The following is a 12352-nucleotide window of genomic DNA, read 5'->3' on the forward strand; positions in this document are numbered from 1 at the left end:
AGATCCGAATAAAAATAAAATTAAAGACAGTCAAGATTTCCTTTCACGCAAAAATAGTCTATGTATCTGTTGATACGTATTTCGCTTTAATAAAGCTCATCAGAACAGTTATTCATAGGCTTTCTCAACGTGAAAATTAATCTATTTCTGTCTTTGGGAAGCAACGATAAAATGGCTTCGAAACGGACGCAATAGCGACATCTGATATTAAATCCGTAAAATAGTTTCGAAACACAATTCAGATAACTGCCTTAATCTGAACCTTCTATGAATGCAAGGTATAACAGACGCTGATAAAGATGTTAATAGTGAAGATGTTAATGGTGAAATCTATTTGTGTTTATTTGGTATATCCAGCCAAAATACCGACAGTAAATCCTCAGAAACGAAATCGTCGATGTTATTATTATCCAAGAAGTAACAATAGAAAAGGCCGACATATTTGTGTTTATTGTGAAAAAAAATATGTGTGTAGAACACCAATTTAGTATTTGTGGAGATTGTAAATAATATAAGAATAAACTATTTAACTCCTAACTTGTTTTTTAATTTACTTTTGATATCTTAAAACGTATTTGTCAAATATAAGCGCTTTTATATTTTGACTCACTCTGTATATTAGTTTTGCTTATTCTTATCTAACAATACATTTTCTGATTAGAAATCAAATCATTTAGTAAATTTTTCGACAAATAACTTTAAAAATCATTTAAATGTGTTTTATTTTGAAAAATATTTTCGGGTCGCCGTCGGTGACCCCAGCTTGTGAAAATCGTTTCACCAATTTCACCTTGTGGTTATAAGATTAAATATACTAAAAACCCACAAGCTATTTTATACGAATGAGCAACTAGATGTATAAATAATAATACAATTACAACTTTGTTTAAATATAAATAAAAGTAAAGATAAAATCAACAGTAATAACGACTTCAAACTAATACTAATGGAAAGAGTCTAAAATATAATAATAAGTAAAGATAAAATACGTAGTCTAAGAAAGTCAGAGAATAAAATGATGTCTCAAAAATACCAATATAGAGGAAAAAACTCTTCACAGAAAATCTAATTTAAGGCAAAATCTCAAATAATATTGAAAAATTATTTGTTACGCCATTCTTAGTAATACAAGCAATATTCAAATTACTTGCATAAGTACAAAAGGTGAACATACTAAAAACAAGTTTATCGTAGGGTTAATTCTATATTTAGAAATATGTATATATAGTTTTAATATAGAAAAATTGTAGATACTTATCGAAAACATGCTTCATTATACTGGATAAATATAACCGATAAAAGAACTATGTGGAATATTAAAGAGTTCTTTGGCCCAAGATCAAGCACAAAGAACCTTTACTATAAAAACATTGATTTACATATTCAGAAAAGAAGTGTATTATAAAAATAGGTTCTAGGGCGATATAAATAAAGTAATAATTTTAATTTTTACAACACACTTTTTTAAATTTTGATATATGAAAAGTTCGAAATTAAGGCACAGTTTTAAACCAAGCGTGAGCTACGGTTTTCCATTTGGTTATTCTAGGGCATTTTTTTTTAATTACAATTACTTCTAATCTTGTTTAAGCTTGACAAGGAAATATTTTAAATGTATACAGACGCTAACACAAGGTTTCTCGTTTTAGTTTTTTTGGCCATTTAACAAATTTTTGTCTAAGTTTTTGGGTGATGTTTCCTAAAGTACATGGTCGAAGCACCATAGGGAATGAAAACTGCAGTATGATGTTAGCTACAGTGAAGAACTGAATTTTGAATATTTGCTATCTGAATTCTTTCTCTAAAGCTTTTCCTTTAATGTGCAATGTTCATACCATTTGTATATATGTTAATTCACAGGTAAAAGTTTACAGAGTGATATATTTCTACAAAAAAAGAAAAAAAAAACTGTATATCTACCTGAAATGTACATAATAAATAACACTATGTAAGGTGCACAATCAAACAGAAATAATACTGTAGTTTTCACTGTAATTATGTTCGTTTTCTATTTACCGATAATTAAATTTTATATACATATATACATTTTCTATAAACCGATAGTAACGTGCGATGGTTCTCGATCTGAACATATAATCAATCAAACGAGTTTTATAAAACTGTCACCGAAATGCGTCGCTCAGACTCGAAACATAACATTACTCACATCCAGTAATGGAATAGAAACAGCAATTGGAAGTTATTTAAAGACTCCCGTTAGTCCCATTGAAGAGCTTGCAGAGGCCAATCATAAAGCAGAACAACATTTTCAGACATAATATAGATATTCGGGGAGATGAGTTGCCAAATATTGTACTTGAGGCAAAGCAGTTTGACCAAGATATCTCCGAACACACGTGGAAAATCATTGCTAACCATCAGTGGATTCCTCATTTACGGGACTAGTCACTATATGCATTGGTATGTTGATTGTTATGTTATGTTGATTGATAGTCAGATATATTCGAAACTCCAAGAAAGCCAGAAAACAAAGGCATCAAGGTTATTGCAACCAACCTCATCCAGCGCCGCAAACACATACGGTATCACAACCAAATTTAAGTAAAACTTTAAAGAAAGCCCCTCCTAGATCAGTTTCACTTAATGAGCTTAGATTTGAATTAGATAGTCTAGCTAAATCATAAATTCTAAATATTCAAGTTATAGGTCGCACTGCTCGGGTGAGATAATAATTCAAAAACCAAGTGAATTAGTGTTATGATTATTGTTATATTATTATTATTTTATATTTTATGTGTATTTAGATATTTTCTATTGGAAGTCTGCTTATTTTATATAGTGGCCAATATGTTTAATCACAAATGAATCCCTTAATTTGTAATCTCACATTATTCTTAACTTCTTAATATTTTATAGTTTCACCGTGTATAATTGAAACTATGTGAAAACATATCGTGTAATATTTTAATAATTAGTTCATTTACCTACAAAGTAATAAATTGCCGAATAATATGTTTTCCAATTGAACTTCCTAAGTGTTGCAATTACGGCCTAGATTAAATTGTATTGTAAGCTCATAGTTCAAAGTTTTTTATTATAATAGAAGCAATAACCTCTGTGCTAAGGTATACATTATTTGTGAGATTATAAATTAGGGTTTTGAGCTTATTTGAGAGCAGTCTGTTGTAGATAGTTACCTAACTAACATTTTGTTGTATTTATCATCGTCGATCGAGAAGAAGCGGACAAAGGGCCATTATAAAGCGATTCGATCCTTATATATTATGTTATATTCTAGATACATTCGAATCTGTCCATTCATTTTATTTTCAAAAAATATGGATTGCTTAAGAGTGTCAACTCATACAAAAACTGACCTAATACCAGATCATGTGTTCACTTAAATTCAGTTAGAGACTGACTTAAAGACCTTCTCATATTTTTTGGCAATCCACATCGATATAAAATATTGACAAGAATGTATCTATTTACTTACTATAAAATTCAGACTATAAAAGTAACATTCAGATTAAATAAATAAAAAGAAAGTAATAAAAAGCAAAACACTAAATTTTTTAATACAAGTTCGTTTCTCTAAGGAAATCTAGTACATTCTGAAGAAGTTTTAATTAGAATAATTGAGGATTACATTTGTGAGACCTTGTATAAGGTAGTTTTTTGTTCTTGCTCATATTTGACAAACTGCGTAAGAATATGTTGAACGGTTAATGATTCGATACACTTTTCACAAACAGGTGACTTCTCCGAAGCCCTCAGGTGTCCATGTGCCAGCCATGTGTGACCAATTCTTAGCCTGTAAACGATTAATTTGTTTCTTCTACTTAAGTTAGGTAGCTGAAAGGTTTTGAGATTCTTCTTCTTGTAGTGCCTATCCGTTTCGGATGTTGGCAACCATCATGGCAATCTGTATCTTAAACTGCTGCTCTGAAACGATTCGTTGTTGTTGTGTTGTACCACGCACGTAGATTTTTCAGCCAGAAAATCCTTCGCCTTACTGGTCCTCGTTTTCTTAATTATGTTTAGAACTTTTTGATTTGGGACCTGAGAAGTGATTTTAGATCTGATGCTAGTTAAACAGATTTAATGTCTGATTTGGTGTAATGGCTTCTTTTGCAGCAGTATCAACAGTTTTTACCTAAAATTACCTAACATGTCAACGAATGAAGGAATAAAGATTAATGTTATGTTTGTTTCAGAAGAAGTGAGACAGTTTTTTGCTCCATGTATGGCATGAACTAATGGAAGATCGGAATGTATATTTTTAATAAAGTGGATGGAAGATATCGAATCTGTACATATTGCCATGTTATTGGCTTAAGTTTGATTACATAAGCCTTTTATTGCCTGTAGATTAACGTATAGCTCTTGTGTGACTGTTGGTTTCATATTTGTAATAGCTATTAAGCGAAAGGTTAATTTTTGGTATGTTATTAATCAAAGGAGGAGTTAAAGACAGTATATGATTATCTGTTATTGCAAAATCTGAGGTTATGTCTGGTATTTATTCATCATTCAATCTTCGCTTATCCACTGCTGGACATAGATCTCCCTCATAATTTTCCATCTATTTCGATCTTGTGCCTCTTGCATCCAATTCCTATGACAACGTTTTAGATCGTCAGTCCAACGTGTTGGTGGACGACCTCTACTTCGGTAGGCATCATCTCTTGGTCTCCATTCCAGTATCCGCTTTGTCCATCTATTGTCTGTCATTTGAGCCACGTTACCTGCCCAGTTCCATTTTAGTGTTGCCACTCTCTCTACTGCATCAGCCACTCCTGTTCTTTGTCGTAGCTGGCGATTTGGGATCTTGTCTCGTAGTGAAACGCCCAACATAGCACGCTCCATCGCCCTTTGACACACACGGATCTTTTGAACTGTTCTCCTTGTCATGGTCAACGTTTCGGCACCGTAAGTTAGCACTGGCAAAACACACTGATTAAACGTTTTTCTTTTAAGGCATATGGGTATATCAGACGATTTGAAAATATGGTTCAGCTTGCCGACGGCTGCCCAAGTCAGTCTTATACGACGGAGAAGCTCAACGGTTTGGTTATCTTTTCCTATGCGAATCTCATGACCTAGGTATTTATAGGCCATTACCTGGTCTATAGATCTTGTTCCTACGCATATATCTTCGCTGACTACAAGATTTGTCATCATCTGGGTTTTAGATATATTTATTTTCAATCCCCCTTCTAGCGAGGAAAGGTAGAGCTGATTTAAAAGTTCTTTGGCCTCATCTATCCTATCAGCTATTAGTACAATATCATCTGCAAACCTTAGATGGCTAAGCTTTTCTCCGTTTATGTTTATGCCCTTGTCGGTCAGTTTTGCCCTTCTACATGTATATTCCAATATTTGACCCTGGTATTTATTACTAGGGTCATAATTATAGGGTTTGCAAATTAGCTTATATATAGGGGTGTTTTGATTCGAAGACATTCTAGCAAAGCATGCCAGAAGAAGTTATTGCCTGCGAAGTGAAAGAAGAAGTTCACCTGTTTCACTGCGAAGACTTTCGGCGGGACCGCATTACGAGATATTTTCGTAATGCGGTATTCTGAATAATGTCAAGAGTCCTTAAATGAGGCTTAGATGCATCCATAATCCAGTCGAGAGCAAATGAGAGATCTGTATACCTTAATTACAATATCTTCATTAGCTTTCCAGTGATGGTTTGTTAGAGATTTTAATAGAATTAGTCTAGTTAAGCAATTAGCTTTGATATTGGTAATCTGTGGTTTCCATGTTAGTAGACTATCAAAAACTAAACCTAGTATCTTGTGTTCATTAGCTACTGTGAGCGGAGTACCATTTAATGTAACTTGAGGTAATAATGTGCCACATGTTCTTCGACTGAATTTAAGTACTTTTGATTGTTCAGCAGAGAAATTAATACCAAAGCTTATAGACAAAGTTAGCTGATTTACTGCTTTTTGGATTAAGTTTGTAGTTGTAAACGTAACTTTACCGCGGTAGTATAAAATCAGGTCGTCAGCATATAAGTTGTACTTTACTGGGTTGTGAGAATATTCTTGCAAATATTATTAATAGTTATTATAAATAAAGTTGAACTTAAAACTGATCCTTGAGGTACCCTATTCTTCTGAACGTAATTTAAGGAAGCTTTTCTGTTAAATAATACTTTGAGGCGGCGATTAGAAAGAAACTGTTCGATAAAAGATAATGTATTTCCCGTAATATTGTATTCTTTTAATTTGATCAATACAGTACAACGTAATAGAGTGTCGAAGGCGCTCTCAATGTCAACTGATGTTGCTATTAAATCTTGCTTATTTTGAAAGGCGGTTGTGATCTCTGTTTATCTAACATTACTAAGTTGTTAGCCGTGCTTCGGGATGGACGAAATCCGGATTAAGCGGCATCTAAAATTTTGTGTTTTTCTTGATACCACATAAGTCTTTTGAATATTAGTTTTTCTAGCAGCTTACACAAGGTGCGAGTCAGTGAAATAGAGCGGTAGGAATTTTAATTATTAGGGAATTTGTCCTGTTTCTTGATTGGTATAACGATAGATTTCCTCTATATTATTATGATTTTTGATTGGTCCATATTATGTTGTACAGTATAAGAAGTTTTTCTACAGCAGATATCGGAACATTGTTGAGAAATATGAAGGGGATGTTATCGGGAATTGCAGTTGATTTTTGCAAGTTGGAAAAATATTTGAGAGTGCCTGTAGTGTAAATTGAGTGTTTAAGACAGTAGAGTCAAATTTCAGAGATTAGGAATAATATTGTGCAGAAGGATTGGTTTCTTTGAGTACATTTTTGATTTTCGGCGATTACATTAACGATTTGTTGATCATCGGTCACAAAATTACTTTTATGTAAAAGAGCTGTAATTTTTGTGTGCCTATTTTTTCCCCTCGTTTGAATAATTTTCTTCCAAACCTGAGAAGGGGAAGTATTGTAGGGACAGGAAATGTAGTTTTTCCATGAGTATTTTTTACTTTGTTTTAAGATATATCCCGTCTTGGCTCGGAGTTTTTTAAATCAAACCAAGTTTTTGTCACTTTTGTTTCGGCGGTACTTATGAAGAGCAGTTTTGTATTCTTTTACAGCAGTTGCACAACGTTCATTCCACCAAGGTGTTAATTTTCTTGTAGAAGTTTGATACTTTTTTCTATGCAAATGTCAGCAGCGGAGATAATGCATTTGTAAAATTATTTAATCATTATCTATATTTCCAGAGAAAAAAAATGTTTCATTTGCCAGTCTACTTCAGTTCTGAAACTTGCCCAGTCAGCATTAGAAACTTCCTGTTAAAATATTGAAATGAGTGTTGAAACCATTATTTACAAAACAAGTGTCGGTAATGGTTAGTACGTTCTCTACGTACGTACTTTTACTCTTCCGTACTTGGTTTATTAACCCCATGCAATATTGTGGGCATTAAAGTCTCCGACAATTACAAATGGTGCTGGAAGTTAAAAAATTAAATCTACCATTTCACCTTCGGTAGGATTGTAACTCGGTGGGAGTAGCACAGTCTTATTTTTATTTTCTTTTTTTTATTAGAACTTCTTCCTTGAATGGAGAAAAGTCAAGTGGAAGTAATTCTTGGTTTTGGGTACTGTAACTAAAAAATGAGCTAATATAAAAAATTATTTATAAGTAATTTCATACATGTTTAAAGGGCTAGCAGACAGAATGTACCTATTCTCTTTTTCTCCTGTCGTTTTATAATTTTCTCAGTGCTATTTTGATTAAGGTTTTTTAACATTTTGTATTATTATTGGTAATTTAAGAGTAATCTACTAATATTGAAAATATGGTAGAATTATTAGAACCATACTTTCCTCATATTCTTATTTTTGACCTAGTTTTTTAAAATTTTCTTATTATCCTTAGAACAGAAACGTTCTTTATAGCAGCGCGGTAGTTTGTACAAACGATCTAAAATAAAACAAATTGTGCATATATTTGATGGGCCCTTTTTTATATTGTTTTAGATTGCTTTCCGTCTACTCAGCGTCTTCAGCAAAGAAAAGCTAAAATATGAAGTAAGAGACGCCAGCTCATATTTTAGGCAATAAAACGAATATAAAGGGACAGAAAGATGTTTTTTTTGCTCATTTTCATCCGTTAAGTTGAATTTTGAGGTATATTAAAGATGGCTGATCACGATCCCTTCGATGACGAGGTAAGTGTATTTTAAATGATGCAAGCGCGGCGAAGAGTATATTTAATGCTTATTTTATTCGAATTCAGCATTTATTGTCAATGGATGTTTTCAATATTATTATAAATTGTGAAACTATAATTTAGGAACTTAATTTAAAGGAATCGTTAAAATTATTATTCATTAAATTATAGATTTTTGCAGATTTCTCTAGAGTTCTTTTAATTAGTTTCTCTTGTATTAAAATTGATATTATCTGCTATTACTCCAGTCGTCAGAGACCAAAATGCCACTTAACCTCTAAAAATCATACGAACAAGCTGAATTTTGCCAAGAATATTATTTGTGAACCCCCAAAATAATGCAAAAAAGTTTACCACATTTACCCTTGGGCTTCCCCTTAAAACCCACCTGGTATGGGGGTGAAAACGCAGAAAAATCAAAAATCGATTTACCAAGAATCTGTACGCAGTAGAAAAAAAGGTTTTCAATAAAAAATATAGTGGAGATAATTTTAGACAAAAATATTTATTAGCACTTTTTGTGGAGAATGAACGGTACACTCAGAAACAACGCTTAAAGCGACCGTCAATTTTGAATGCTAGTTACGCGCGCAAAATCAATGATCAATAAAGTTTTTATCAGCTCGACAAGAAAAATTGGATATCTTTTGAATCAAGTGTTCTATCGACAAAAATCAAGATGCGTTTTAGAGGTAATGAGGTAATGAGTTCAGTTTTTGTATGCAATTTTTGTATTTTGCCACAAATAAACTCAGATTTTATAAAGGTTTTAAATATACATGGCGCAATTTTTCCATTTTTTTTTATTTTTATGAGACCAATACAATCTATTACTTTCATTGATTGGCCACTACAGGGTGTCCAGAAACTCTCCTGACAAACGGAAACCGGAGATTCCTCAGATAATTTTAAGACGATTCAACCCAATTCAACTAGTCCGTAAATGCTTCCTAAGGGAGCTAGAGCTTCTTGAAGATGGCGCCTTGTAAGTATTTTTTTTAATAACTCCAGAATGCTTCGAATGCTGGTACGATTATTTATCCTCCAGAATTAAAGTGATTTTATTAATTGCAAATTGTTTAGTACCGTTCGTAGGCGTCCGTTTTGGGTAGGTCAACGGGTATTTTAACGCATAACTTTTTTGTCTCTGTACTCTGACTTTAAGTCTACAGGATACACCGTTTTCTAGAAAAATCGATTTGAAAATTTTTTAAGTAGGACAATCTCCTTGTAGCAGTTCTTGTACCTTTGGAAAATGAAAGGATATAAATTTTCGTTGGGTTAGATATTTCTTGCGGAAGATTTTGAAACTGGGATACACGACAGATAGTCTTCGACTATCTGTCACTTAACTTGCTTCTCTTAATCGGAAAATTTTTCAGCACATCTACTTTACTGCTCGAGCGTTAAACCTCATTTCGCAATAAATGAAATGTATATCAGCGTATTGCTCATTAATAAAAACCAAATCGATTTTTCTCGAAAACGGTATATCCTACTGACTTAAAATAAAAGTACCTTTTAGTACTAGAATACATGAAAATCTAATAATCTAGTATCACGAATGCTTAAAAGTTACAGACAAAAAAGTTATGCGTTAAAATTCCCATTGACCTACCCAAAACGGACGCAATTTACAAATAATTCGCAATTAATGAAATCGATTTAAGGTGCCGGTTAAAAATGTACATGCCTAACAAACCGGCTAAATACGTACTCAAAATACAGTGTCTTACGGAAGCACGTAATGGGTATTTGTATAATGCTTATATCTACAGCGGAAAAGACTCAGATGGATTTGGTATTAATAACGAGTACAAAATACTTCTAAAGCCTACACAAGCTGTGTTGCGCTTAGCTGAACCGTTTTTTGGTAGCAACCGAAATATCACAGCTGATAATTGGTACTTTTCTATTCAATTAGTGGATATTCTGCGGAAGAAAAATTTCACTGATGTGGGCACACTGAAAAAAATAAAGCTGAAATACCTCCATCTTTTCAACCCAACAGAAACAGACCTGAAAGGTCAACAATTTATGGATTTAGGAAAGAATGTACCTTAATTTTAGGAAAAGTGGGAAAGGCTACAGTATTTATACCTTCAATGCATAATAGACATTATAGTGATGCCTCTACTAATAAACCAGAAATTATTTCTTATTATAATGAGCATAAGGGTGGTCTAGATTCCTTAGATGAGAAATGCTCCAAAAGCTCCTCAAGCCGTCGAACCCGAAGATGACCCTTAACAAATTTTTCCGTGTATTGGTCATTTCTGTAGCAAATTCATACATTTTACATCAGTGCTATAAAAACAATCCAGTAATCAAAGAAAAAAGTGTTTCTGCTTTGGAATTGGCTATGCAGTTAGTGCAAGATCACATGAAAAGACGAATGATAATGACGAACATTCCACGTCAATTACGTATTACAATTAGCCAGATATTTGGCGTTCAAGAAGAAGAAGAGGACAATTAGGCGGATGTTCTTATTTTAGTAAAACGCAAGATTTGCAGTTTATGTCCGTGTAGAAAGCACAGGATGACAAAATACCTGTATTTGCGTTGTAAAAAGCCTGTTTGTTTTAGATGTACAAAACCACTATGTAAAAATTGCATACAAAAATGGTAAACTTTGACCGATGCTGGAAACAAACTTTTTTGGTCGATTCTTATTTCACCTAGTTTTTTGTTTAGTGTGCAGTTTGAACATTTATTCTAGCAATACACTTTTTTTCATGTGGTTTTTTATATTTTTTTATTTACTTTACAAAACTATGTACTTTTTCACAAATATTTGTAAGGACTTCAGTTTTATTTTAATATTTTTTTCTTAACCCAAATAACGCCTAAATCTAATACGTTTATTTTTATATAAATATATCAGGGTATGTTTTATAATATTTATTTTAATAAAAAAATTATTTTTGTGTGTTGTTTTGAATTCTTAGAAAGAGTTGTTTAGGAGACTACGCCGGGCCAGTTACGCTACTGCTACAGTACCGGACCAGTTAAGGGTTAAGCATTTAAACGATACAGATATATTGTATAGGCATATAATATTACTTAAACTTACCCCGATCGCAATATTTCACAACAGAAGATAGCTACAATCAAGCTAGAAGTTATACAACTGTACCTTCCTTGAAATTTTGATTCTACGAAACCAGTGGGTAAATTCAGTATGCACATGTTGTTCTGACACTACCAAACACAAAAATCAGATTATCAGATTTAAGACCAATAGTGACATCTTGCAACCAGCAGCGAAACTAACAATTGTTTCAGATTTGGAACATGGCAGCGAATGGGTTAGGCAGTAGAACGCAAAAATGTACTGCCTTTCCCTCTAGAAGTTTGTGCTATAGCTACACTATGCATATTTTGCTCTATATTTAAGAATCATCAAATAGTGGTAGGTCTACAAAAAACTTTGAATCAGAAAAACGACGACATCTATTTTGAAGAAAAACAAAAACATAGAGACCACTGGGTGTTTCTAAACTACGTAGATAGCAGATTGATTATTTCAAAAGGTTCACCTAGACTGGCATATCTTTCCACTCTGCGAACGAAGGTATCTTTGGTATATTTAGAACATATAGTCTTGGTCAGAGAAACCACAGAGGGGATAGTTTGATACATACGTAAAATCTCACCTGATAAGACAATGTACGATGGACGCTTATACAGACATGCACGGCACCTTAAGCAGAAGAAGGTGTATGCTTTCCTCCATTTATGTTACAATCTAAAGAATCTAGACTTATAAGAAAGAAATCATCATCATCATTGTTTATAAGGCGATTGTCGTTACTGCGTATCACATGCCCTGCCCATCTGAGTCTATTGGCCTTTATATATCTGACTAGATTTTCTTTTCCGAATAGAGACTCTAGCTCGGTATTGTATCTGCCCCTCCATTCGTTTGTCACGCTGTCTCTGCAAGGGCCATATATCATTCGAAGAATTTTACGTTCCCACTACTATGTATTTTGGAGCTATAATTATTGTATTTGTATATTTACGTTAGAGAATAATTATCATGAAATTATAGAGAATATTTTCAACCTTTTTCTATGCATCTTTCCAGAATCTCCATTTCGTTATGTTTACTGTGACCATATACAACAGATATAATCCCTAAATGAGCATTGCTCAGTGGGAACATCTATGATTACTTAGTTAAATTTTTTGAA

At 33.0% G+C, this 12352-nt stretch overlaps 1 protein-coding gene across 1 annotated transcript in view; it reads left to right on the forward strand.

The window, feature by feature from the left end:
- The first annotated feature begins 7997 nt into the window (after positions 1-7997).
- The window catches only part of Dpp10 (Dipeptidyl peptidase 10), a 429429-nt gene continuing 425074 nt past the window's right edge, over positions 7998-12352 (forward strand). Inside the window, exon 1 of the mRNA XM_072523345.1 lies at positions 7998-8151. Within this exon, the coding sequence (XP_072379446.1) occupies positions 8122-8151 (30 nt within the window). The 5' untranslated portion in view covers positions 7998-8121. The remainder of the gene's footprint in view (positions 8152-12352) is intronic.

This window comes from Diabrotica undecimpunctata, chromosome 2 (genome assembly GCF_040954645.1).
Source record: "Diabrotica undecimpunctata isolate CICGRU chromosome 2, icDiaUnde3, whole genome shotgun sequence".
NCBI classification, from domain to species: domain Eukaryota; kingdom Metazoa; phylum Arthropoda; class Insecta; order Coleoptera; family Chrysomelidae; genus Diabrotica; species Diabrotica undecimpunctata.